This window comes from Cercospora beticola, chromosome 3 (assembly GCF_033473495.1).
Source record: "Cercospora beticola chromosome 3, complete sequence".
NCBI classification, from domain to species: Eukaryota; Fungi; Ascomycota; class Dothideomycetes; order Mycosphaerellales; family Mycosphaerellaceae; genus Cercospora; species Cercospora beticola.
Window position 1 is genome coordinate 1,397,110 of NC_088937.1, and position 26,181 is coordinate 1,423,290.

Below are 26,181 nucleotides of genomic sequence, written 5' to 3' on the forward strand. Positions count from 1 at the left end.
TGCTTGGCCGAAGCGAGCCGCATCAGGCGAGGCCTCCTGGCGGTCTGATCGGCGTCTGGAGAATGTCGCGCGTCCAGCATCACGACCAGCACCGCTGCTTCAGCGCCCCAACGCCCGCCGCTGCTGAACGTCGCCCGCCCACCGCAGTATCACTATCACACCACCCCGTCGTGTCATCGCCTCGCGTCGGCAACAGGCATCTGCAGCGCACGCAAGACAGCTTTTGTGACCACTCTCTCCGCCTGGGCAGGGAGGCTGCTAAGCTTCGGCAAATCCGCCCGCGCGACTCGACAGAGGACACGTCCTCCAGCCCTCTCAACACCCCATCCCTGGCTCCACACCCAAAACGCCTGATTTCGCCCTCGACGACCACGCCAGCTGGATCGCATAACACCGAAACCCACCTCTCCATCACTACCACCCGGGCCATGGTTGCCCCGTGACCTCTGCACCGATTCACCGAGGAGCCCGCATTTCGCCAGCCCGCCCAAGTCTGCGAGCCACTTTCTGCCAAAGGGCGCTGCGCCCCACGACTCTTCTGCTCCCATACAACCCATAATCCCATAATACACCGCCGGGGCCATGTTAGAAGACAAGTACGTCGGCCTGCTGCTCGCCGTGACATCGACGCTGGGCATCGGCGCATCGTTCGTCATCACCAAAAAAGGCCTTAATGCGGCTGCGCAAAAGCATGGATTCGAGGGCGATGGATTCGCATATCTCAAGAACCCCATATGGTGGGGAGGCATCATTACCATGGTCATTGGAGAAGTGTGCAATTTCTCCGCATATGCTTTTGCGCCAGCGATTCTGGTCACCCCTCTTGGAGCCCTCAGTGTCTTGATCGGAGCGGTTCTGGGCAGCTATTTCTTGGACGAGAGGCTAGGAGTGTTGGGGAGAGTTGGATGCGCGATATGTCTGATTGGCAGTGTGGTTATTGTGCTGCATGCGCCTCCGGACCGGGAACTCAAGAATATCGATGAATTATTGCATTATGCTATGCAATTGGGTACGTGCGCAGAGGTGGCTTGAACTGGAGTATGCGAAGTGGTGGGCTAACGAGTCAACAGGCTTCCTAACGTATTGCTTGATCGTTACCATCTTTGCGCTGGTCATGATCTATAAAGTCGCTCCAGTGTATGGCAAGAAGAACCCAATGGTTTATATCAGCATCTGCTCTACTGTGGGATCGATATCCATCATGGCCATCAAAGGCTTTGGAATTGCGCTGAAACTCACACTGGGCGGCAACAACCAATTTTCGCATCCCTCGACCTACGTCTTTGCGATCGTCGTGGTGGTGTGTATTCTTACACAGATGAATTATTTCAACAAGGCGCTGGCGACTTACAGTACGAACATGTGAGTTTCGTGGGATATTTAATCGAGTGCTCCAATCGCTGACTTTTGCCAGTGTTAACCCGCTATACTACGTGACATTTACGACCTGCACGCTGACGGCCTCGTTCATCATGTTCCGCGGCTTCAATACCTCGGACGCCGTAAACACAATCTCCCTCCTCTGCGGCTTCCTCACGATCTTCACCGGCGTCTACCTCCTCAATCTCTCACGCGAAGATCCGGACGGCATCAATGCAGGCATAAAACCCGCTCGGGACGGTCGAGGCGAATACCACGATGTAGACGGGATCCCCACAGATGGCCTCACAGGACTACAAACGCGATTAAGCATGCAAAGTCGAAGGAGTGGAGAGCACAGAAGGTCAAATAGCTGGAGCTTAAGAAGCCCATCAATACCGACGCGGGCCGAATTTGGCCATGCAAACGGAGGGCGAGGGGAACAACAGCACATGTTGCATTCATACGACATAGAAGCAAACGCGCTAGGGGACCTAGCAGAGGACAGCGACGAAGATACGACGAACGGGTCGAATCAAAAACGAACGAGTTTTGATAATGGGAGAACACCGAATGGGGAGACGACAAGTCTTTTCAATCAGCCCAGGAAACCTTCGGGTGGGAATGTGAATTTAGCGTCTGGGAAAGGGTTTGATCCGAAGCGGTAACATTGAGAGAAGAGGAGGGAATTGCAAGTTCAAGGAAAGGAAAGGAATAATTGAACAAGAACTTTTCGCATTTTGGCCAGGCAGTTGTCCAGCATATCACGCGCAGAGAGCACGCGCGCACGCGCAGCGCGAGGGGTGGTTTGTGGGTCTGATGATCGGGGAACGGGTTTGCTGCCTGCTCAATTGTGCAGTCGCAAAAGATCTGCGCATGACGATATCCGTGTCTCACTTAAGCCGGTCAGCGAGAACAGGAGAAGGTGTCCATGGCTCGCGAAGGCGGTGAGAGAATGAAGCAGCAGCGGCGGCAGCATGGAGATCCACGGGCAACCAGAAGAAGCCGAGACTTACTGTACAGGGCGTTCATCATGGCGTTTCAAAGTCGCGCGGATGGGCATTGGGAATGGAGAAGAAGGACACCAACAAGAAGAGAAGAGATATATCTTCACTACTACAGAGCAGCGTGCCAGGAGATTAAAGCACGTGCAAGCCACAAAAGGTCAATGACCGAGACGGACTTCACGAAGAGGCGTTGGAAGACCAATTTTTCGGTTTCTTGTTTCGTTCCCTTCTCGTTGCATATATCTGCAAGAATACTTGGAATCAGCAAGTGCGATGACATTCGCGCTACCAGCGAACCTCGATCGAAATATATTTGACTCTTTCGATCGCTTCGGCTACATTGGTAGTTGGGCAAATTTATTTGCAGTTTCGATAGTCGCAATCGCTTTCCGCCGATCCTTCCATCGTTTCTTCTCCCGATCCTGTCTGATTCGTCCACCCACACAGCGGACCTTTCTATGCACGCAAGCACGTGCGCCCTGGCCGTTGTTCTTGTTTACGGCGGGCATGTCAGACATTACTTCATGATGATAATGTACAGGTTTTCGCTAAATCCAACGCGTCGCTCAGATGCTGATGTACGCCCACAATGCAGTATGCCGATAAGAAAAATCCCTTTTTGTGCTCGCTTCAAGTGATGCTGCTGCTAAGAAATCCGAGTTCGCTGAAAATGGCCTCGGCCATTGATCCTTCGTCATCCCGCGCGATGGATGGCAGTGGAAGCGATGGCGTATCTTCCTCTGAGGCTCGTCTAGAGTGATCTGTGATCGTCTTCGCGAGGGACTGGTTGCTGTCTGATAATATGCTTGGTAAAGAATAGTTGAGACCGAAAGGTGGTCTCAGTCTGGCCAAACCTCTTTCGAAGAGACTTGGTCGGCGTCTCAGATCGCTTTCGTCAAGCATCGCGGACGCCTCATCAGGATCATCTCCAGCACTGATGTTGTACGAGTACCCGAAGTCGCGGTCGTCGTGTGATGACAGCTGAAATGGCGTGTTGTGGCCGCCAGTGCTCACGGTGCTTGCCGTGAATGTTGGAGATGAAAGCTCGTCTATCGCGGAACAGCCGTCAATGCTTTCGGGAGCACTATTGCTCTTTTGCGCATGATCCGGTTGGTCGTGAGCGTTCGAAGGCAAGAATGTTGCCGATAAGGGTGATGCTGCTGGACTTCCGTCGCTGAGGTTCGAATTCGGGATCGAATACGTTCGTGGCTGGTATACATCGTCACTCTCGTTCACACTCGTTCCTGGTCGCGACCCATAGAATTGGACATTCTGCACTGAGGCCGGGCCGCAGCTCAAGGTGGAGTCCCGTCGTCGTCTGCTTAAGGCGTTCGTGCCATGTGATGCTCGAGAGCGAGCGGGTTGGATTGGTTGAGCGTTGCTTGAAGCGAAGAGAGCCGCTCCCAACGCTTCCATTGATCCGAGGGGCGCAGCATATGCTTCGGGATACTCATAGCATGAAGACGCTTTCGATTGCGGCGTGGATCGTTGAGCTTGGCCGTCAGCCTTGTCGTCGCTCGCCGTTCTGCTGGCAACGGTCGGAGATGGGTCCAGCGGATCAAGCTTTGAGCTGCCAGCGTCCTCGAACGACTTATGCGACAATGCTTTGGCAGAGTCTCTGGTCGCGGGAGACACTGGCCGGGACTCTGGGGCACCTTCACGGGAGTGTGTCGCGGATATCGGAGAGACTGCTCGTTCGACAGTGATCCGTAGTTGTCCTTCGAGTCGCCCATCCAGTTGATCATCAGACATGCATCGAGAGTGCACCTTCGATATGGGCGGACGCTCCACATGTGCATATTTGTCGGCGGGATCCAGAGTCTTGCGTTCAGTGAAATCTGTGAGACTACCGACAATGTCGTACCCACAAGCACTGTGGCTCCTCGAAGGCGGCTCTTGCACCTCGCAGGGCACTTCCATCACGTTGACGGCTTGCCCGGGCAGGAGCGGACAACCGGTCGTGTTGGGTAGCCGGTCGTCGAAGGCATCGTTGGCATAGTCGAGGCGATAGTAGTACCAGTAGGTCGAACCTTGCTTCAAGCCTCCGGTTCGTGGTTTGTCTCGTAGCACCACCTCGCCGTCGAAGATGATATTCTCGAACTTGAAGCAACCCGTGTAGAAGTCGGAGCCTCGTAAGCGGTCGTGGTGCATGCGATATGGCACTTCGAAGTTGTCCCACGAGCCGAGCAGCTCAACGATTTTGACGTCCGGAGGGGCTCTGAACATGAAAGTGACCAAGGTGGTGGGATCCATGGCGATGATCTTGGCCCAAAGCGGAAGGAAGTCAACAGTCGCGAGCTGCTCCGGGGAGGCAGTGGTGAGGGAGGAGGCCAGCGGACGTTGCAAGTGCAACTGCAACAAAACGATGTTAACAGGCCATGAGGGCGTGCAGAGCAGAGTCAGGCCGGGTCGTCAGTGTCAGTGGTGAGAACGTGCACTGCATGCGCTGGTCCCAGCACAGGAGGCCGGGGCGTCAATGAGAGATTTGCGGCTCGCGCCAACGGCTGCGCAGCAGATCGCCTCCAGACTTTGGGGATCTCACAGCAGCGGGAGAGGCGTCGGCGTGAAGACGGGCGATGGTGCAAGAGGGCGCTGGCCTTCCCCTGAAGCAGAAGGAGAGAGGAGCGAGGCGCCCGGGAGCGATCTCTGCGCGCTTCATATCCGCAGCCCTGGAGCGTGGTCGTGCCCGCCGATAGTCCAGCAATATTGATACCGCATCGCGCCCAGCAACCACACGCTCTCCGCCGCAGAGTTCATCATCCATCATCATCACGGTGGAAGGATGTGGGGGCGTGCGCGCTCGTGCAAATCATGCCAACTTTTTCGCCGAAACATCCTGGATTTCCAGCGGCCGCTGCGCTACGCGTGATGGTTCTGCAACTGTGCCACGGCGCCTCGCTGCCACCACGGCCGTCCAGCTGCGTCTGCGCTGCACTGCAGTCAGCACGCCGTCGAGTCGCACGCCGGCGATGGCTGTCAGACAGAGTTCAACGCGCGCATCTCGTCCGTCTCGTGGCGAGCGTCGCGAAACAAACAAACCGCGCGACCCCTCGTCCAACCCTCGTCGGATACCGCCCGGATCCTCGACGGCAGCGGAGGGCGCGCCAGGCACACGACGCCCGTGGTTGGTGAGAGCCCCATGCTTGTCGCTCGCCTGTGCGATCCCGGTCAAAAGTGCTCCTTCGCCTGCTCTCAATCTCGGCCGTCGGCTTCGACTCTGCCCTCTCCTATTCGCTGGACCAAGCGCTTGCATGTGCCGGAGCGAAGACGACATCTCTCGTCTTCAGCGGTTCCCCTCAAATGCGAAGCGCCTTGCCCACGTTGTCAGACGTCGTACCAAGGAACGCCCCCGGACTTATGCAGCAGCGACGACGAGGTCTGGCCTCCGACATTGCGTGGCTTCACACGCTCGACAGGACGTCCGATGCTCTAGAATGTGACGAGTCTGCCGTTTGTGAAGCACGCACGAACCCTCTAAAGTTTCACCTGTCGGGACAACCATGTCTGCAATTCGCTGCGCCGAACTGTCACGATTTTCGTCATCAGCGGATCCTGGCTTGAACACGAGTTACATTGGAGCAATGGCCGTCGGCAGCCAATGTTTCAAAGCTACTTCACACACTACTCAAACTGGACCTTGCACTTCATGTTGACTGGACGAGCAATGACTACATGAGGAAATCACTCGCTGCGTTACGACTTCTCTCGTTGGAACACGCCTCGATCTTGACCGCGTCAAGAATGACCTCGAATCCATTCTTCCTAGGCTGTACCCTCAGTCGCCATTGCGCCTTGCTCACAACCCAATTGGTTGCTTGGCTAGCATTTGCGTTCACGTCCTGCCTCACTTTCCTGGCGTTTGCCGCTGGCCGCTGTGCATCGTCGACATCCATTTCATCGACAGTATCGATCTGGTTGCCGATCGCTTGTCGGTGACCATTAACAACGACGTCAGCGTCTGGCCCAATGTGCATTTTGATCGTGCTGTGAGCCGGAGCACTATGCTGCGATTGGTTCTTGATGCCATTGTAGGCTCCAGTTCGCCCTGTCGCTATCGGCTCAACGGGCTGAATATGAGGTAGTTTCACCTTCTCTGCTATTGCACAAAGCAGACGCCCAAGAATGATCGTTGTTTCGTTATGTAATGTCACTCGAGCCATGCGAGCATTTGTTGTTGACGAGGCTGCAGGTTCTAGCTCCACGGTCGTGCTTTCTTCTCCACTTACCTCGACAATGAGAATATGGGCTTCTGTGTCAACGTAGGGCCGCTGGTAGCAGACCCAGCCTGGAATTGCAGCAGCTCCGCCAGCACCACAATCTGACACGACGCCGACGCCGTTCTTGTGAACATCCTGTAGTCTTAGCAGGATCTCGCTTTTCTGACGTCTCAGATTGAAAGCAATGCGGTGAGGGATCAGACGCTGTTCCAGCCCCTTCAAATGATAGTACCTTGCATCTCGAAGGAGTTCGGCTCTGTGCTCCTCGTCCCTGATGTGAAGGTCATACCCTTGAAGTAGATGTAACAGGTCCAAGAACACTCGAGCCGAGCGCGTGGGAACACTGGGAGGTAACAGACTGGGAGGTCGAATTAGTGACTGTTGCGAAAGACCAGGTAGCCTGTCTGTCGGCGTGGAGAAAAAGCTCGAAAATCCCAGAGAGAAATAATTTGGCGAATCGCCCGGGTTGCTGAACAAGTCCTTTGGAATCCGAAATTCTTGCTCTCCTACACGAACATATATTGTCGAAGCAAACAGCTGTGCCGTGAGCCGTGGCAGGCTGAAGAATTGTGCATCGGCGAATAACTTGACAAAGTGCGCGCCGTCTCGTGGTTCAATGTGATAGCCCTGTAAATGTAACGAAATGTCTTCGAAGGTTTTAGGGTCTCGGTCGATGTATAGCGTGCGGCAGCTTTCGGCTCCTTCGTTGTTCTTCATCTGCTCTTCGAAGAATTGGGAGAAGTAGGAAGGTGCATCGCTGGAAATGCTGGCGCCTGAGAGGCGGAATAGTTTGTCGCCTATTTGGATGGGAAATACTTTGCGAGCGGGAAGGACCATGGTGATACTGGGGTCGATGAAGGTTTGTTGTTGATGATTGATTGAGCTTGTACTGCCTTCCGTTGGATGTTGTTGGGACTGATGGAACGGTGCACTGCTGTACATAAATTCTTGGTCCGAAGTCGACATGTCCCGGTGGGCTCGTTTCGGTGGAGCTGATTCAAGATCCTCTTCGTGATCTCGTTCTGATGGTAGAGTGTTTAATGCAGTCTCCGTAGGTCCTTGAAGTGCCGTAGCAGGATTGGCGCCAGCTGCCTGCCCGTGAGTCGTGTAATGGCCGCGAGAGCTGGAGATGGGGTGAGGAATACTGATTTCAGGATCGTCTGTACTTCGACCTGCGTGCTGTATGAGCTCGCCTTGGGGTTCGTAGTAAAACAGCGACGATGAGTTCTTGCTGGGCAAAGGATATTCTTCCTGTCGGATGCTTCCTTGCCCTGGTGCTGAGCTGCTCGCTTGTGAGTCGACTGCCCGCGATAATGTTTCTGCTCCTGTAGTGTCGGTGCTGTCGCCTCTAGCACTGCTATGCTCAACGGCATAGCCATCATTATGTACCCGTGCGGGCTCGCTATCGTCCGAATTCACCATCCTGGGCATATTCTGATTACTGTCCAAACCGAAGCTGCTTCTGGCACAATCTTGCACCCATGGCTTGTAGACCGACACACAAGTGTCAGCCACAGACTGTTGCTGCCAAATGTGATCGAAGATGGAGTGTAGTTGCAGCGCGGTCCATTTGACATTCCCACTGCTGATTCGTAACTCCAGCGCATAATGGGTCAGTAAGCACTCGTATTGTAGGCTAAATCCAGCAATGCATTAGTGTTCTTCTCGTGTCGTCTGTGGGGGAATCAGATACGGCGAAAATATGGAGTAATTAGTCTGCTTTCGATGTCGCTTCTCGTCGTTTGCAGGCTAAATACCGCAAGCTGTGCTGGGTTCACATCGGGTTCATGTTGGGTGTGATCATTAAGCTCGCAGCTCATTGCGCCACGCGCATTCCCAATGCATTTGGCGGTCAATTTGAATATTAGTCGCAGTTTCGAAAAGACGGAGCTGAGTTCGTGCTGCTAGCATAGTCCGAGTGCGTCTGCAGACATTGGACTTAGCGCCAACAAAACATCGCGAGGGTATCTAGGTATTGAGGTGCGCCATCCAAGGTGCACTTTACTTCCTGGCATCCATCATCGGCTGGAATTTCTCACCCGTGACTTCTTCGATCTTCTTGATAGAAGCAAGATAACCTGGATGCTCTTCATATCGCTTGATCAGCGCTGTCAATTTGGGAAACTTCGTGGAGTCGATCTTGCTCTTTCCTGCAATGAGTGGAAAGCTCATGAGGATATCGGCAGCGGTCAAGTCTTTTCCAGTCAGCCATTGGCCTCCGTTTGGCGAAGTTTCCAACTGCTTCTCAAGGAATCCGAAATGTGCGTCATAGTTGCGGTTCAGGAATTGGTCTTCAACACGGCCAGCAATTGTGCGAGTGATTGGCTTGATGAAGAAGGGAACTGGGGCATTCTTGATCTCTGTGAAAAGATCAGCAGATGTTTCTCACACTGCGCCAGAGATACTCACGATCCATGAAAAGTCCGATTAAGAGAATAGACATCAAGCTCCCTTCGGCATAGTGCATGTAGAAGCGGTAGCGTAGCCACTCCTCCGTCTCGCCGCCAACCTGCTTCTCCTTGCCCGCCTGATATCTAGTCGGCTGAAGATGCTCCGCAAAGTGATCGACCAGATATTCAGTCAATGTGCCGGACTCAGCAATGACAATTGGCTGTGGTGTGTTTGATGACTTGACCGAGATGACCGGAGATTTTCCTAAGGCTAAACGTGATCGGAAAGTAAGCATTCGTTTGAGTGAGCTTATATCTGGCGCTGCTGGCATACAGCGCGAGATACAGGAAGTGTCTTTCGGCGACTAAACATACGATGAATCTTCTTCAATTCTGGACCAGCGAGCATGTCCTTGCCTCGTTTGAAGACTTCAATGTTGTAGTCGGCACCTTTGCATTCTTCGAGAAGCCATACTACACGCTGAGCACGGCTTTGCTCCAGCCTATGAGGTGGTCAGCGGTGATTACTATTTATTACTGCAGTCGTGCTTGCATATGTTGCAAACGATATGACAGGGTTTCGCAAAACTAACCAATAGAGCGTGATTTGGGGCTTGTCACCGGCCGGAGCAGTCGCTTGTGCAGTTGTTTCCGCCATAACTGTGAATGAGTTCAGAGCAGAATGATGGGAGTCAGTTCAGGATGAACAGAAGGCAGCAAGATTTTCGATCAGGACATCGATCGTTCAATCTCGTTCCTGCGCTACTGCTCACTTTCTCCGAGCATCCGAGGTCGACCACAGCAAGAGCAACTGTGAACGCACATGCAGAGCCTGGCGGTCCGTCCCGCTGCCGGTTGTGTCACGTGAACACTGCACCCGACGTCAAGTCTCCATACCAGCGGAGCATTGAGGCCACGACGAGAAGCACAACAACCACGACAGACGCAACATGGTGCTGCTCGGCGCATTCAGACCGACGCTGCGGCGGATGGCTGGACACAATGGTATGCCGCATCGAGACCCTTGCGTTGCGCCATGGCGGACACACAGCTGACTGACATCGTGCAGCCGTCAACTTGGATCCCGCGCTGGTCAAATATGCCAGTGAGTATACCCTCGAACCCCTCGAACACGACAGCCAAGCATATCTCGAACATGGAAAGAACGGACGCGCTCGCAGGCAGCGCTCTCGGAGGAATGGAAGACTGAAGATTAGGGGACTGATCGGTGGTAGACATGTACGTGAAGCGACACGAATACTTCAAATGGACACCTCGCACCGCATGGATCACCTTCACCTACGTGATGGCCATTCCTGGCATCGCGCTATATTACGCATGGACGACAGACGTAAGTTGGTCCGGATTCGTGCCAGATATAAGTGCTGACAAACCTGTAGGGCAAGTGGGAGCTACGTGGGAAGGTGCGAGGGGATGTGATCTCAGAATTTTAGATCACTGCAGCGCTGGGAGGGACGCAATGCTAAGAGAGAAGCTCGCCGGAGACGTGCTACAACACCGAAGCAGGAAGCATTGTACACAGCCCGCCAATCACCAAATTTCTTTGACTGTTTCAAGCTCCGATGCCAAAGCGAACGAAGAGAGTCCACTAGGTTCCATGGAGCTTGCATGCGATATCGTGACCGCGGTTGCCCTGCTCAAAGCGGCCGTAAGTGACCAAAATGGCGGTCTCAACACGGCTCGTGTGTTATTACACGATCACGAGCAACATGCTTCGGATTCTACGGTGATCATTCCAGTCGCGGACTCCTGCTCCAAACGCAGAGAACACTCTCATGGACTGGTATCAATGAAGACGTGACGTCTCAATGTTGTCCGCCGGGTATTGCACCTGCTGCCGCCCACAACACTGATTGTGACTGAGACTATCGCTATGATGACCACATAGACATCCACCGGATGCTTAGATGTTTCAGGAAGGTGAACCGTCGTGCTTGTGATCTTGCACACAAGCACAAATGTCTCTACTCAGATGAAATCAATTTTCAAAACTGAATGTTGACGTGGCTCAAAGCGTCAGAATACATGTAAGGGTACTGCCTTGAAGGTGACTGCAGGTTTTGCACATTAAGGATTGTCCACGAGCGGCGATGCACCCATGAAATTCCTGTGTCAATCGTAACTTCGTGCTTCGAAGGTTCCATTGGTTCTCATCTATTCCGATGTCGCTTCAGGATGGCGTGGATGCATGCAGTTATTGTGAGGGAGAGAAAAGCCACAGTGGTCAGTCTTGTGGACTACAGTGAGGAACACCAGAAGGTTCGCCACCGAAAGTCGTCAGCGACGATGCCTACGACATTCTTGCCGTGTTTGATCAGCAATGTAAACGCTCCTTTCTCACCGCAACCACGCGCGGCCGCATTTTTCCTCGCCATCGACACAACCTAACAAGCGGAACTGATAACCCAAAACACACCTGCAGCTCGTCCGCTGATCACAGCCCGCACAAGCACAAGATGGACGTCGAGCTCTATGTGTACGATCTCACACGGGGCATGGCAAAGGCTCTTTCAAGACAATTTCTTGGCATACAGATCGACGCTGTGTATCACACTGCTCTTGTGTTTGATCGCATCGAGTATTTCTTCGGCCAAGGAGTCCAGACATGTTACCCTGGCACAACACATCATGGCCAGCCCATGGAGATTGTGCCTTTGGGCAAGACCGAGCTGCCGCTTGAGACGATTCTGTACTATTTGGAGAGTCTGAAGGAGATTTATACTGCAGAAAGTTACGATCTCTTTGCCCACAATTGCAACAACTTTACGAATGATTTCGCCATGTTTCTGGTCGGGCGCGGCATCCCTGAACACATAACAAGCCTTCCCAAAAAGGTGCTCGAAACACCATTTGGTCAAATGCTGAAACCACAGATTGATGCCAGTATGAGGTCCATCACACAGGCTCCAGTGCCACCACAGAACAGGCCACCGGCAACCAACGGACATAGTGTCCAATCAACACCAAAAGCACCTAACACTCGGGCATCACCTGTCAAAGACAGTGCAGTGCCCGCAGACAATGTTCGATATGGGCAAGTGATCAGCTTGACAGACAAGAATGCTCTCGACACACACTTGGCAGGCGCCGCGGACTCTTGCATCACTATCTTCTTCACATCGTCGACGTGTGCTCCGTGTCGACTCGCGTATCCTACATTTGACATTCTTGCCGAAGAGTATCCGCAAGCACTGTTTATCAAGATCGACATCAACTTTGCCCGTGAGCTCGCAGAACGATACTCAATACGAGCAACACCGACATTCATGACATTTGGAAAGGGCGGCGTCAAACAGGAGGAGTGGACAGGGGCTGATCCGAGCCTTCTGAAGGCGAATGTCGAAGCTCTGATTCAAAAGACCTTTCCTCCACATCCGCACCTGACGCTCAGTGTGCCTACCCTGCAGTATGGCTCGCTGAAACCATATGTCTTCAGCAAAGTGCCACCTCTTGACAAGTTGATGGGTAAACTGGGCTCTGCAGCCAGCCATCGGGACATTGTGTCCCTTCGTACATTTGTGGAGCAAAGAAATGAGCTACCACAAAATGCGGCAGTTCCTGATTTGCACAGTGTGTCGCAGACGTTCGCTACGGAAGTCCTCGCGCTGCCGTTGGAGGTGCGTTTTGCAGCTGTGGACCTTCTCCGCTGTGCGATGATCGATAGTCGAGTCAGCGGCTACTTCGCCGAGGAGAATCAGCACCGGACAGTCACGACATTGGTGCAACACATCAATCGGCTCGAGGGTTGCCCGCACAATCTTCGACTAGTCACCATTCACCTAGCCTGCAACACGTTCTCGTCTCCGTTGTTCGTCAAAGAGCTGATGATCAGCGGAGATACGACCATATCTGACTTGATACAGCTCATCTCATCATCGTTACTGGACGCGTCGCATCCGACGACGAGAGTAGCTGCAGGGAGTCTAGCCTTCAATCTCGCCGTGTCAAATTATCGGATCAGGAGGGAGCAGCAAGAAGAGGCTCTGGCAGGCGGCGAGCAAGTCGAATTGGCTGCATCAATACTGGAGACACTCGTCGATGAGAAAAGCGATGACGCGTCCAAGGTGTTGTTGCTCGCTCTGGGATATTTGGTCTATTGCGCGCCAGAAGACGGCGACTTGGCAGACTTGTGCAAGGCGATGGGAGCGAAGAAAACAGTAAGAAGTGTAAAATCGCACGAGAAGCTTGCGCAGGAGGTAGCCAGTTTGATCTGGTAGGAATAGAAATAGATTAAAGAGGGGATAGATGTACACACAGTCTACTGCCAGAAAGCGAACTGGAAACCATGGCCAAAAATGCGTACCTCTCCCATCCTTCGCCACTCATATGTCTGTTTTCTGAAGCATGCTCAAGGCACTATGTCTCGTGTAGCGAGTTAGGCGCGTCACGGGGCTGCGACGAGAGCAACATTTGTCGTTTTTTGCGAGTTTCCGTTTTCAACTACACATACAGTACACGTCCAACTCATGCGCCTCTCGGGACGCCACAACGCCACATTTGATCTGCACTTGGGAAAGTCTATTGGAGGTAGGGGTCGCGGTTGAGCGATTGAGGGACACTTTTCTTCCTCCTTGCACTGCTGGCCAATCCTCCCATCTGCCCTCGATTTCTTCCAGCACCATTTGACGCGGATGAACAAGTCATGAACTAGGCGAGATCTAATTTCATGACCCATTCTGCACAGCAGAGACCGTAAGCGCAAACCTTCTCGACCCTTCAGCTTTCGCATCTCACAACCATACTCCTGCACAGTTCTGTCTGGTCCTACCTTAGTTTCTCAGGTACCCGTCGTCGGTCCTCATCGCTCGTTCTGCCAAAGCGCGAGAGCGATAAGCATACCTCCGATCCTTTCGAGAAACCCGACCGGCACGCCCCACACAGACAACCTAAGTCACCTTCCATGCAGGAGAAAGTGCAAGCCGCCTGGATGAATCAAGGCACGCGAGCGCGATATATCAAAGCGTCCATCCTTGGATTCTTCGTCCTCGCTGTCATCTACTATGTGAGCAGTCCAGGCTCAGCAGCCACGAGCGCTATCGGACTGGGCAAGTTCCCAGGCGGAGATGTCGCATCTGACCCCAGCGTCGCCACGACCAAATGCACGAGGAGCTACTCGAAAGACAAGCCACTCATACAATATGCGCTAATGGTCGATGCCGGCAGCACGGGAAGCAGAATCCATGTATACAGATTCAACAACTGCGGGCCAACGCCTGAATTGGAGAATGAGGTGTTCAAGATGACGGAAAAGAAGAAGGGCGGCAGTGGCTTGTCAAGTTATGGTGCCGACGCCGAAGGCGCAGCAAAGAGTCTGGACGTGTTACTGGACGTTGCCGTGGAGAGCGTGCCGGACAAACTCAAATCGTGCACTCCGATCGCAGTCAAGGCGACAGCAGGCTTGAGGAAGCTGGGACCAGAGATGAGCGATGCGATACTGAAGGCCGTCCGAACGCGACTGGAAACCGTGTATCCTTTCCCGGTCGTCAGCGAAGAAAAGGGTGGCGTGGAAGTCATGGACGGAAAAGATGAAGGTGTTTATGCCTGGATCACAACCAACTATCTGCTCGGGAAAATTGGAGGACCTGATAAGACACCCACCGCCGCAGTCTTCGACCTCGGAGGAGGCTCCACGCAGATCGTTTTCCAGCCGACGTTCAAGCAAGCTGCCGATGGTGGTATGCCCGAAGTCTTGAAAGAGGGAGACCACAAATATGACCTGAAGTTTGGTGGTCGCGACTTCACACTATACCAACATTCGTATCTTGGATACGGCCTGATGGAGGCCCGCAATAATTTGCATCGCCTTTTTGTCGAGGGCTGGTACGAGAACAACAAGGATGCAGGACCGGGAGCAGCGAAAGAGCAGCTAATGCTGAAGCCCATCGCTAACCCATGCATGAACGTGGGCATGTCCAAAGAGGTCGAAGTTCCACTGGGCGAAGATCATCCTCTTGGTTCTTCCATCACCGTCAACATGACGGGGCCTCGAGTAGGCAGTCCTGCACAGTGTCGGGCGCTCGCCGAGAAGACACTCAAGAAGGATGCAGAATGCAAGCTCGCGCCATGCGCCTTCGATGGAGTCCACCAGCCGTCACTGGAAAAGACATTCGCCCGCGAAGACGTCTATCTGTTCTCATACTTCTACGATCGAACGGAACCACTTGGCATGCCGGAGTCATTCACGTTGCGCGAGCTTAAGGAGCTCACCGCTCGCGTCTGTCAAGGTGGCGATGCGTGGAAGGTGTTCGACGCCATTCCAGGGGCACTTGAAGAGCTGGCAGATAAGCCCGACATGTGCTTGGACCTGAATTTCATGCTTGCGCTGCTACACACTGGATACGAGATGCCAATCGACAGGGAGGTCAAGATCGCAAAGAAGATCAAGGGTAATGAGTTGGGTTGGTGTTTGGGCGCTTCTTTGCCGCTGCTGAATCAGGAGAGCGGATGGCAATGTAAGATCAAGAAGGTACAGTAGATGCTATGAAAGAACAGCTTTAAAGTGGAAAGGCATTGGCAGGCGTTTGAACTGTAGATACAGATATTGGCATGAGCAGAGCAGGATCCTGCGACACTTCAATGTTGGCCTACCTCCATGCATGCCGCTGTTCGTGTTCGGTTGCTATTGCCAAGCTCCACATGTGCCTGCATTAGTGAGTCCGTGCCCGCCCCACTATATAAGGTACCTCCAGCAGCGGTTGCAGCGCGCTCTCCCCAAGATACAACTGTTGTTCATATTGCACATATCTGCTTCGCTTTCCCATCAACCTCGCTCGGACACAAACCCAAAATCGCGACGAACAAGACAGGACGACTGGCCCGAGCATTTACAACCTGTCTTCCGTGACGCCTCGCCAGCAACTCGATCCCGCGCGCTAAGTGAGCTCGCCGACAGCATGGCGGAATCCCTAGCGTTTCGGGAATGGGCTAAGAACGAAGGTCTTGTGAAAGCAGTACCCATCTCAGATTTCGAAGACGCTGTGATCGGCTATGATGCAGAAGACTTCATCAATATTTTACTTGTGCAAGAAGGCACAAGAGAGCCTCTCCTACCCGCTCTTGGCGGCCTGCCGTTTGCCCTGAGGTCTCACATAGACCGCGAGCTCGCAAACATCGAGAAGTTCACTAAGAAGAAACCACTATTTGTGTTTAACGGTCTCGACCTCGATCTCTATGACCGTAAGTTCATCAGCAAAGAAAGCGAGCGAGCTGTCAGAATTCTGGAAGAAGCATGGCGAGTGTACGACAATGGAGATGGCGATGCTGCCGTGAGAGCATTCGAGAGAGCGTGTAAGTTTTTCCCGATGGGTCGAAACCACTCTGCACGCTCCTACCAAGTACTGACTGTGAACAGGCACATATCGCACGGGTCACATTCTGCGCTTCCTGTACCACTACCTCCACGAAAAGGGCGCCCACGTAATGGTCGCGCCATACAGCGCAGCAGCACAGCTGGCATACACGGACGGCATCAGAGGTGTGGCGGCCAGCCATGGCTCCGCATCATTGCTCGCATTCGGCATTGATAGATTTGTTCTGCACTTCGACTGGGACGCGCAGCTGGCCCACTTCATCGACCGCGATTCAGCGTTAGCGCAGCTTAACATGACCACAGAGCAGCTGACGGACCTGCTCATGTTGTCAGGCCTGCTGATACTTCCACCAATTCCCGAAATCGTCAGAGAGGGTCAAGTGCCGAGCATTGCTGCCGCGCGACAAGTGCTCGGGCAGGCCGGCATGAATGGCTGGCAAGCCGCACAGCAATCGAAAGACAAGGACTACGAGACAGCATTTAAGAAGGCGAGGCTTGCAGTCAAGTGAGTGATCAACGTCACACGTTTCTATCAGGTGCAGTTGCTGACAGCGTCAGATTCATGATTGTTTGCGAACGTAATGGAGACTACAAGCAGCTCAACTTCAGTGAATCACCAAATGATCTGGCGCAAGTAATTGGAACACGATACCCGATCGAAATCTACCACTATCTGAACCGGGGCGTCATCGGCCCTCGGATTCTGAATTGGCGCGCGCACAAGGAGATATTTGAGTCACCGCCACTTGATGGCGGCAGTGCAGCGGCATACCGTGAGCTTGTGCAAAAGAAACTGCAACCTCTGCATTTACGTTCGATCGTGATACTGAGCTCGCGGTTGGGTCGATACTACCAGAGTTACAATGTCGACTTAATTTGCTGGTTCAACGAGAAGGACAAGCAGACGCTGGATATCAAGGGCAATCCGGCAGTCAGCACACCGAGCAAGGAGCCTGAAAGTTGGCACGTACGCGACAACCTGCGACGAACATCGTCCGCCGCAGAACGCATTGATCTCAACGCAAACCCGATACACTATGCCATCACGTGGTTGTCAGACGATACACTGGCGAAGAAGTCCTTGACTAAGAGGGAAAAGGATCAACATTCAGTACTGACTACTCCGGCGGAGTTGCTCTCTAATATTACCTGGCGCTTCCTGCACGATCGAGGTTACATCAACTCCTCTGATCATACGCTGACAGCGTGGGGTAAAGCCCTCAAGGCGGCATTCGAAAAGGCCGCAGCAGACAAGTATCTTGGCGCTACAACGCCGCCGCGCGAGGCAGAAGAAGCTATCTTCATCGCCTTCGAGCTATTGCGCCTGGATTTACTCAATGGCAAGGACCTCTTTCCTGGTGTCTCTGGTGGTGCCTCTAGAGGGACAGACCAGGACAAGACGAATGTGCAGCTTATCACTCGTGTTGCTACACTGGGATCATTCAGGCATCAAAATATCGGGTATACCGGACCTCTATCGCGAAACACGCTTGCCTATCATCAACTCGCAGCTGCGGTACGCAACAGCCTGCGCGATCTCGTTGAGGTACATGCAGTGAACCTCCTGCTTGGGGGCAGTGCGGTGCGCGTCCGCGACTCTGAGGAGTATGTCGAACTAGGCGGCCGCCTACCATTCCTCAAGGAGCCCGATGTTGGGCTCGCGTTGGTGGTTAAGAGTTACCTTGATGAGATGTGTCAGCCACCGGAGCGCCGAACCGATGTGCGGAAGTGGTTCACCCACGCAGAAGATATCGACGGCGACATTCAACGGGCCTGGAAATTGTGGGGTGCAGTGAGTACATTTCCCTTGGTACGTGGGAATTGTTTACTAACCTCTTGCAGATCAACGCAGGCATTCAGGCTGCCGATGGGGCAATCGTGGGCCCCGAGACTCGCGATGCGTTCGAAGTTGCTGATAGCTGGCTGCAAGGAAAGCACGTACCACACATGAACGGGACCAACGGGGCGGACTAGGATCTCCTCGGTAGGAAACGGGTTGTTGTTGTTGGCTCGAGCCTCACCTGCAACATGCTCACGCGCATGCTGAGCGAAGACTATCCTTCTCCTTGATGTTTTCAGGAGGCCCCAAGTATGTCGATTGCGAATCGACAAGGCTACACATCATGGACTGGGGGGCTTTTCAGATCTTGCAGCGGTAGAGGATGTGAAAAACGAGCCAACTCATACCCCAAAGGCCGAGGCCTGCTCATTTTGCCAATTCGGGTGCCTATCGTACATTTCATGTTCTCTGCATTCATTACACCCAATGTCAGCAGCCCTGCCAATTACCGGAGGCTATGTGCCCCTTCCATCTTCGACCTCTATTCCCGCCGTGCATCTACAGAGTGAATTTCCAGCGCGAGTAGCACGCCTTTCCTCAGCACATAAGGTGTTCTGCTGACGTTCGCGCTTCCTAGCTCCGGGTCGTGGAGCTTCTTGACATCGCGCTGAAGGTCAATGTGCGAGAAGCCGTTCGGTGGAAATGGGCCACCCTCAACCACTGGTATTTGCGGCAGATCTTTAGCCTCTGGCAAAACCCCAGGCGGCCGCTGATGTTGCGGCATCTGTACCGCTGCTGGTCTCGTCAAGGACTGGAAATGAGTAGGATGGACTCTACATGCGCAGCAGATCCGGATCGTGGGACAAAGTTCCTTTTGTCGGGCTCGCTCCAGGCGTGTATGGCGTAGCAAGAAGTAATGTTCCCGTTGCCGGTCTTGTTCCTGCGGATTTGAGTCTTGCGGCTCTGGAAAGCAATTGTCCGGATCAAACCCTATGAGTTCCTGCTCCTCGTCTGCTCTGGCTTTCTCTTCTTGCGGACTGCACCAGTACGAGCAGTATACGTCCCTGATGCCATCGAGCAATTCGTCCAAGCGCGGATCATCCACCCAGCTCTTCAGATTGTGATCGGCAGAATGTGCATGGTTCCAGCGCGAGCTCTTATACCTCAGACCTAGGTTGCGTAGGTTCGGGAAATCGAAGCGTAGCGAACGAGTGGGATCTGTGGTGTTCAGGTAGGACATCCACATGCGTATGTCGGCGGCTTTGACATGCAGTGAGAGGCTCGTAATTCGGATGCCGAAGTGGAGATCGCATATGGCGCGGACGAAGACATTGGCGTCACTCGGATGGTGGAAGGTCAGGTTGTTGAGGGAGTAGAGCAGCGGGGCGGCTTCAGAATGCACGGCGCGACAGGTCCTGAGCAGCGCGGTCTGGATGTCGTAGGGGTTGTGCCTGCGGTGCGCCTCTGACCGCGGCCATTCGACGGGCAGACCATCGCGCGACTGCACGCAAAGGGCGTAGATGCGGTCGCGAATCTCGCGGGGCAGTGAGAAGAGCAGCGAGTGGGCGACGCTCGTCGGCAGTGCCTGGTCGTCTTCTTCGTAGGCGGGAATATCCTCCATGTTCACCGAGCGCGCCGAATCGCTGTCGTGCTCGGATTTGCAGGCCCGTTGGCGCATTCGTTGGATCGCGAAACGGTAGACATCATCGTCGAGCTTAGTGGGTCGCTCGCGGTAGGTGAGGCGTGCGGGCTGTGGGTGAACGGCGGCGTTGTGATTGCTCATGTACGAAACGGGGCGCGACGAGGTGGTGCTGGCGCTGTGCCACTGTGCGCCAGAGTCGGTCTCGATGCCTTCCATGACCGTATGCTGCCTGCTTCACCCGTGCATCCCCGTGCCGTTGCTGCTGCTGCTGTTATGCACGTCGGCAGTGCCGCTGTGGTGGGCTTCGGCGCGCCGTTTAGAAACAGATCGGATCAGGGTTCACTGCCCCACGATTCTCCCTCTTTGCCTTGCAAGTTGCAGCCCATGCCGTGCTCGTGAAAGGTCATGCATTCTGGATTGGAGCTTACTACTACTATTGTGCCAGCATCGCAGCTGAGTCTTCTGAACGCCTCATACATATTGAAAATGGTATCACAGACTGTACATTTCATCACTCTTTGCCTTGCCGTGCTCTGTCCGGCAGACTCCTGTCCCTCCCAGATTGTTCCCTCCTCCGATCCTGCATATCACCGTCACCGTACGCTTTCTCGTGTGCCGTGCTCTAGACGTCCGCAGTTGCATCCCACAAGGCCTTTGTCTTTCCAAGTCCTGCAAGAGCTCCAGCCGCACCCATGAGACCCAAGTTGAAGCCTGGGAAGCCGCTCTCGTTCCAGGCAGAGAACTGGAAGCCGACTGGGAACCAAGCCAGTGGCACAATGAGCTCCGCGTACCATTGGGCATCCTTCTTCGCATCCTCCTTCACGGTGCTTCCGTAGCTCTTCTCCACCGAGCTGCGTGCGTCTCTCCTCTGCCTCTCGAGCTGCGCCTCTCGGAAGAGGCGGACAAAGTCGCAGCTGAACCCAAGGAACCAGGCTCTGTATGCAGTTGTGTATATCGCGGCTGCCTTACCGCCATGCTTCTCTGTCCAGCGTGCTGTGAGATGTGCGGGCAGGATCTTGCTATCCGTCAAAAGTGCCACGTTCTCGAGGAACTGGAAGGTAATGTACAATGCGCACTGCGTCGCTGCAGTCGCATACAGGACTTGGTCTTGTCCTGGCTTAGGGCCGTGCGCCAGTTGACGAGCCCAGGCATAGAGGGGCAACAGCCCGAACAGACGAAGAGTGGTTCGCGTCGCCGAGAGGAGAGAGCCGAGCGCTGCGATGGGGGATGGCTGGCCCGGTGGCGGCGGAGTGAACTTCTGGTTCAGCAGGCCATACAGCCTCTCCTTCAATGGCGTCGCTTTTGCGTCCAGGTGTGCAAGCAGGTACAAAGTGTAATTGAACGTCGAGAGGAAAGAGCTCAGGCCGCCAGGTGAGGCAAGCAGTCTGCAGACATGTCAGCAGAGGTGATGAGCAGATCGCGGTGGTTCTCTCACTTGTTAAATCGCAGAATGATGCGGTCTGGCCCAGACAGAGTGCTCTTCACTTGGGCCGGCACCTTCTTCTGCACTTCCTTAGCGACACTCTTGTCGGCAGCTGGGAAGTCCTGCTTCTGCGCTCCATCGGCTGGAGCTCCTGGCTGTGAGGCTGGTTCGGACATGGTTGTATATACGGTGTGTTAATGGAACGGTATTGTATCAACGACCTGTAGCTTGGAGAAGGGTAAGGTCGTAGTTGGCAGAGATGGATGACGGGACTAGGAGAGTCGCGCGCAACGAGCATCCGATCTCATCTAATCCCATCTGTTTAACCTCGGCCGCTCGACCGAAAGTGGAGAGGCTGCATGCTGCAAGCCTGGGCGCCGGTACCTTTGCGCAGGTACCTCATGACATGATCTGCGAGCGTGCAGGTTGGTCGTGGCAGCAGCAGTAGTAGTAGTGTACACCATACCTTTTGTCGATGAGATGCAGTCGAAGTTCGCTGGTGTTGCAGAGCTTTGGCTCGACTGACAGGGTTGTGCCAACGGCCAGGGTTCACGGACTTGAGTCCGACAATTGCTTCAACTCTTTCAAGATGGACACCGTCGTCTTTCGAGCCGCTGCACGCTCGCAGCCTCCATAATCTCATTTGTCGTTCGACAGCGATCGATCAAAGCTGTCCAGCGGCTTAGCTGAACGAAGAACATTTATGAAAGTGTTGTTACTGTGGCCTCGAATCTGACGAAGCTCCGCTTTCCCAAACCGGAACTTTGTTTGACGTCGCGTCTTCACAGCGCGTCACTTGCGCTCCAGAAACATGCAACATGCAATCTCACGCAGCACCATCGCCAGACGGCAGCTATGTCGTGTGGACGGACACCAATAAAATTTGCTGGCAAGACATACGTGGTCGACATGCGCCCTACTTTACGCTCGCCACAAATCGCGGCAAGGTGATCGCCTACAGATTCTCCTTCGACAGCAGCCAATTCCTCCAGCTCTCCGAAGGCGGGGTCGAGATACTGACCAGGAAGCTCGAATGCCGTGCCACTCTGAGCAACGGCGGCGGCGGTCTCGGCAAGGTCGTCAATGCCCATTTTATCGGGAATCACCACGTCCTAACTGCTTGGGAGTTCGGAAAAGCCAAGTTATGGCATCTGAATAGTGGGAAGGCCACGGACCTTCCAGATTGGAAGACGTGTTGCAGTGGCAGAGATTGGCCGAGTAGACCAGGATACAGCACGCCTCCTCTCTTCGCTCAGCTCTCTCGAAGTGGTGCCGAGGATCATCTAGCTCTGCTCTTCACCTCAATAGAGAACACACCTTCCTTGGTCAAGCTGCCGACTACGGATGCACAGGCGATATCTTGGTCGCCTGAAGGCCGGTGGCTGTCGGTATTGGACGTACCCACAGTCACGCCTAACCTGCACATTTTCACGCCAGATGGACACCTCTTCCGCTCGTATCCTTCAGGCAAAGACTCCGGGTTTGCCTTGGGCATCAAGGATCTCGCTTGGTCGCCCGATGGGAGGACTCTGGCGCTGGCTCGCCACGACAATCGGGTGGAGCTTCTCAATGCAAGGACTTTCTCTCTTCTAGCGACCATCGAGCACAATACCACCATCGATCAAAGCGACTTGCCAGTGAACTCGAGAGCGCCAATTTGGCAGGAAATCGTTTCGGCCTCCAATGAACGCGCTTACACTTTTGCGCCACAGCCCGTCTCGCCGCCACAGTCCCATGCGAAGCCGGGGTCGGAACCCACTGAATTAGGGATCGTCGAGCTGTGTTTCAGCTGCGATGGCAGTTTTCTAGCCACCCGCGACGGCCGCATGCTCAATACAGTTTGGATATGGGACATTTCGAAGCCTTCGGCGCACGCTGTGCTGATTCAACACAGCAACGTCCGGAGTTTGCAGTGGCATCCAACCAGAAGTTCCACTCTCATGATAGATTGTGCAGAAGGTGTGGTGCATTTGTGGGATGCTTCAGCAACGGAGCCACCTACAGCACACCGCACTACCAGTCCGCCCACGGCCAAGCTTTCATGGATCAATACCTCCGCTGAATCGAACGTCATTGTGATGGTCACTTCGCGATCTAAATTCGAGCTCGTGTATCCGGAGGGACGCGACGAGCACGAGTTGAACGGCTCGAGTACACCGCCGTTACAAGCAAATTTTGAAGAAGGCGCAAGTGAGGACTCACTCTTCGATGTTCTGTCGGGCCGCAAACCCCTCCCGCCTAAAACAGAACCTTCCTACACCGAGCGAGTAGATATGGATGTCGAAGATGAATACACTGAGCAGGGAGCACTGGAAGATACGTTCCGTGAGAAGCGGAAGCCTCTGGCAGAGGAGTTGGATCCGCTTGACGATTCCGATATCTTCTAGAGCAGACCACATTCGCTAGGAGTCAGCTTCGTCAAGTCAAGGCAGCTCTTCCATTCGCGACGTGGTGGAATGAAGGATCTTTCCGTTCGAAACTCCACCGCTGAGGACAAGCAGGATGTGGATACCGCACACGTTGTGGTCTCTTCCTTCAGAGTCTCTCACTCCGACCGAGGATGGCATCAGACCTCACTTGTCACATGAGCGTTGCATGCCTGCGCAGCACATGCAACCAGTGGCATCCGTCGCTGAGAATTCACTGAGGCAACCGTTGGACCATGGCGGTTTTGTCTGCTGAAACCTCACTTGACGTTGATTCTTATAATGCGTCGTTGGCCGCCTAGTCCTCAACCTACTCAACCCTCACCTATGATCGCCCATGAGCAACTGATCACGACGTCCAGCATCAATTGCAATGGCTAATCTCCGAAGGTCGCAGAGAGCTCAAGCTGCGGCATACGACTCCAACGGACGTGATTATATTGCAACTGAATTGGCATGTACGCGGGCAGAAGTCGAGCACTGGCTCGCTGCGCCTGAAGTTAATCAACATCTTGTGCTGTGGTACAACCTCTGCGTCCTCGGCCGCCGCAGATACAACGATGCCATTGACTGGATTACCGATGGCGAAGACGGCTACTTCTACAACAAACAAGGGCTTGAAGAAGACCTGCTCCTAACGTGTTTGGGAGAAGGTGATGCGAAGGTCTTCAAGGGACAAGAGCGAACCGATTTCATGGAAGATGGCATCCACACCTCGGACTGGTCGACTGCGAAGCTGTGGGCAAGAGCAGCTTGGCGAATTGCGCAGAGCAATTCTTCTGAGGGCCAACACTTCCACGCAACCATTATGCGCCATCCAGCAGCAGTCTATGGGCTGACGATCGACATACTCTGCCTTGCATTCCACTCCATCGCACATCGCAAGGCTGAATCAATCTGGCATGGTCTGATTACGGGCGACTCTTCGCAGCCGATGGGACTGTCGTCGGAGTCAGGTTCCTCCAGTATCGTTGGGGCTGTCGAGCTTGACCAAAGTGATCGCGATTCTACGACCGAGGAGAGCACCACTGACCACGTCGATGTCGTAAGCTATGCTCTTTCGGTTGCTTCTTCTGAAGACGATGCCAGCGATTTCGAAGATCCCAAGACTCCTCTGAGAGCAAAATGCCGCACCCACCTTTCGCCACCACCTGCTCCCAAGAAGACGACTACCCGGCCTTTCCACCCCCGAAAGGCATGCGACTGGGTCGACTCACTTCCATGCCTGACATCGCCTGCTTTTGGAGACCCCAGCAACTAGGGTGACGCAGAAGTCTGATTGATGACAGCCAAGCTGGTCGGTAGAGAGGCCAGCACTCACGCCTGCCAGCCGCAATCAAATTCTCGTGGCTTCTCTGCGCAGGATGCTGAGACCATCCTGAGCTTGACAACTAATTTGGGGAGCAAAAAGCTGAGCTGCATTCTGTTGAAAGTAACGCAGACTGGAAAGCGGTAGGATGCTGGATTCCCGGCCTTCGACACAGATACATTGGGTGCAGGTTAGCGGACGGATGATCTGGTGTCGTTCAAACGCAGCCATTATGTGCGACAGTGGGGACTCTGTAGAGGCCGTGTGGCAAAGATGGGCGAGTGACAAACCTGGCTGCGCCCCAGGAGGACATTGAAATTGGGACAAGCAGTACTACCTGACGCAATTCAAGTCTTGACATTCTGACGAAGCTTCTTCAATCGTGATCGAGTGCTATGCTTTCTCTATCTTCATGCTTTTTGGGTATCTTTACAGTGCTCTACTTCTTTTCATTGCTCTTTCTGGAGGGTTCGACTGTTGTTGGTGAACACCTGATTTGCTCACTTCTTCGAGGTAGCGACCTTGGCGAGGTCGGCGAGAGCCTCGCGACGCTTGAACTTCGCATCCTGAATGACACCTTGGGGAATGGTCAGTAAGTGCTCAGAGTAGGCGAATTCAATGCGACTTACCGGCATCAGCATCGTTGGAGAAGTTTCCAGTCCACTCGACGAAAGTCGAACCTTCGAGCTCGCCGCTGGTGATTGCGTAGGCACGAACGGTGCTCACGACGGAGGAGTAGGACAGCTCTGGCTGAGCAGTGATGATAGAGTAGGTAATATAGTGGTTGATCGACTGCCAAAATGTTAGTTCATCTGCTGGATATGGCTATGACCATCAACACCGCTTACGCTGTGCTCCTCCTGCTTGACTTCGAGGACAGTGCCATCCTTGAAGGTCCACTTGACGATGTCTGTGTCTGGCGAGGCTCCCTTGACGAAGTCGGACTGCTTAACAGCACTCCACCAGTTTCCAAACGACTCAAGCTTGATGTGGTGCCAAACTTGACCGAGCGGGGCTTTGATGACGGCCGATTCCACGACGGTGGAGGATGTTGGGATTGCTGAAGACATGTTGGTGTTTGGTTGAAGTAGACTTTCGTGAAGGGTCTGTGTGAGAGTTGAGGTGGAGTGAAGTAAGTACGAGAGCAAGTAGCTAGCAGCCAGCAGAGAAAGTTGCAATGTGCAAACGCAGCTGCCAATGCTCACCCCACCAACGATGACATGGGTCATGCATCAGGGTCCGGCCGATCGCCTTAGCTTGGCGTGAGGCTCAAAAAAGTTGCGGACTTCACTTACTTC

General features: G+C 53.9%; 13 protein-coding genes across 13 annotated transcripts; 7 read left to right on the plus strand and 6 right to left on the minus strand.

Moving 5' to 3' along the window:
* Positions 1-582: 582 nt before the first annotated feature.
* Positions 583-2,027, plus strand: RHO25_004502 (uncharacterized protein; the record flags this gene model as incomplete). Its single annotated transcript, XM_023595423.2, has 3 exons — positions 583-1,009; positions 1,071-1,362; positions 1,415-2,027. The coding sequence occupies 3 exons, from the start codon at positions 583-585 to the stop codon at positions 2,025-2,027; spliced, it is 1,332 nt and encodes a 443-aa protein (XP_023456964.1).
* Positions 2,028-2,996: 969 nt separating this feature from the next.
* On the minus strand, positions 2,997-4,619 carry RHO25_004503 (uncharacterized protein; the record flags this gene model as incomplete). The annotated part of the gene is made up of 1 exon (XM_023595424.2): positions 2,997-4,619. One exon carries the CDS (start codon positions 4,617-4,619, stop codon positions 2,997-2,999), a length of 1,623 nt encoding a protein of 540 aa, XP_023456963.1.
* Positions 4,620-6,034: 1,415 nt separating this feature from the next.
* On the minus strand, positions 6,035-8,005 carry RHO25_004504 (uncharacterized protein; the record flags this gene model as incomplete). Its single annotated transcript, XM_023595425.1, has 1 exon — positions 6,035-8,005. One exon carries the CDS (start codon positions 8,003-8,005, stop codon positions 6,035-6,037), a length of 1,971 nt encoding a protein of 656 aa, XP_023456966.1.
* Positions 8,006-8,584: 579 nt separating this feature from the next.
* On the minus strand, positions 8,585-9,631 carry RHO25_004505 (uncharacterized protein; the record flags this gene model as incomplete). Its single annotated transcript, XM_023595426.2, has 4 exons — positions 8,585-8,943; positions 8,993-9,244; positions 9,349-9,476; positions 9,567-9,631. 4 exons carry the CDS (start codon positions 9,629-9,631, stop codon positions 8,585-8,587), a joined length of 804 nt encoding a protein of 267 aa, XP_023456965.1.
* A 292-nt stretch (positions 9,632-9,923) lies between these two features.
* RHO25_004506 (uncharacterized protein) lies at positions 9,924-10,795 on the plus strand (the record flags this gene model as incomplete). The annotated part of the gene is made up of 5 exons (XM_065602564.1): positions 9,924-9,978; positions 10,043-10,078; positions 10,209-10,324; positions 10,374-10,397; positions 10,517-10,795. 5 exons carry the CDS (start codon positions 9,924-9,926, stop codon positions 10,793-10,795), a joined length of 510 nt encoding a protein of 169 aa, XP_065458636.1.
* A 655-nt stretch (positions 10,796-11,450) lies between these two features.
* Positions 11,451-13,211, plus strand: RHO25_004507 (uncharacterized protein; the record flags this gene model as incomplete). The annotated part of the gene is made up of 1 exon (XM_023595428.2): positions 11,451-13,211. One exon carries the CDS (start codon positions 11,451-11,453, stop codon positions 13,209-13,211), a length of 1,761 nt encoding a protein of 586 aa, XP_023456971.1.
* A 683-nt stretch (positions 13,212-13,894) lies between these two features.
* Positions 13,895-15,469, plus strand: GDA1 (Guanosine-diphosphatase; the record flags this gene model as incomplete). Its single annotated transcript, XM_023595429.2, has 1 exon — positions 13,895-15,469. One exon carries the CDS (start codon positions 13,895-13,897, stop codon positions 15,467-15,469), a length of 1,575 nt encoding a protein of 524 aa, XP_023457826.2.
* A 418-nt stretch (positions 15,470-15,887) lies between these two features.
* Positions 15,888-18,277, plus strand: RHO25_004509 (uncharacterized protein; the record flags this gene model as incomplete). Its single annotated transcript, XM_023595430.2, has 4 exons — positions 15,888-16,281; positions 16,346-16,808; positions 16,862-18,095; positions 18,146-18,277. 4 exons carry the CDS (start codon positions 15,888-15,890, stop codon positions 18,275-18,277), a joined length of 2,223 nt encoding a protein of 740 aa, XP_023456898.1.
* A 347-nt stretch (positions 18,278-18,624) lies between these two features.
* On the minus strand, positions 18,625-19,941 carry RHO25_004510 (uncharacterized protein; the record flags this gene model as incomplete). The annotated part of the gene is made up of 1 exon (XM_023595431.2): positions 18,625-19,941. One exon carries the CDS (start codon positions 19,939-19,941, stop codon positions 18,625-18,627), a length of 1,317 nt encoding a protein of 438 aa, XP_023456899.1.
* Positions 19,942-20,347: 406 nt separating this feature from the next.
* On the minus strand, positions 20,348-21,324 carry RHO25_004511 (uncharacterized protein; the record flags this gene model as incomplete). The annotated part of the gene is made up of 2 exons (XM_023595432.2): positions 20,348-21,110; positions 21,161-21,324. 2 exons carry the CDS (start codon positions 21,322-21,324, stop codon positions 20,348-20,350), a joined length of 927 nt encoding a protein of 308 aa, XP_023457829.1.
* A 642-nt stretch (positions 21,325-21,966) lies between these two features.
* Positions 21,967-23,535, plus strand: RHO25_004512 (uncharacterized protein; the record flags this gene model as incomplete). The annotated part of the gene is made up of 1 exon (XM_023595433.2): positions 21,967-23,535. One exon carries the CDS (start codon positions 21,967-21,969, stop codon positions 23,533-23,535), a length of 1,569 nt encoding a protein of 522 aa, XP_023456893.1.
* A 412-nt stretch (positions 23,536-23,947) lies between these two features.
* On the plus strand, positions 23,948-24,835 carry RHO25_004513 (uncharacterized protein; the record flags this gene model as incomplete). The annotated part of the gene is made up of 1 exon (XM_023595434.2): positions 23,948-24,835. One exon carries the CDS (start codon positions 23,948-23,950, stop codon positions 24,833-24,835), a length of 888 nt encoding a protein of 295 aa, XP_023456894.1.
* Positions 24,836-25,383: 548 nt separating this feature from the next.
* Positions 25,384-25,953, minus strand: RHO25_004514 (uncharacterized protein; the record flags this gene model as incomplete). Its single annotated transcript, XM_023595435.2, has 3 exons — positions 25,384-25,460; positions 25,513-25,675; positions 25,732-25,953. 3 exons carry the CDS (start codon positions 25,951-25,953, stop codon positions 25,384-25,386), a joined length of 462 nt encoding a protein of 153 aa, XP_023456895.1.
* Positions 25,954-26,181: the final 228 nt, after the last annotated feature.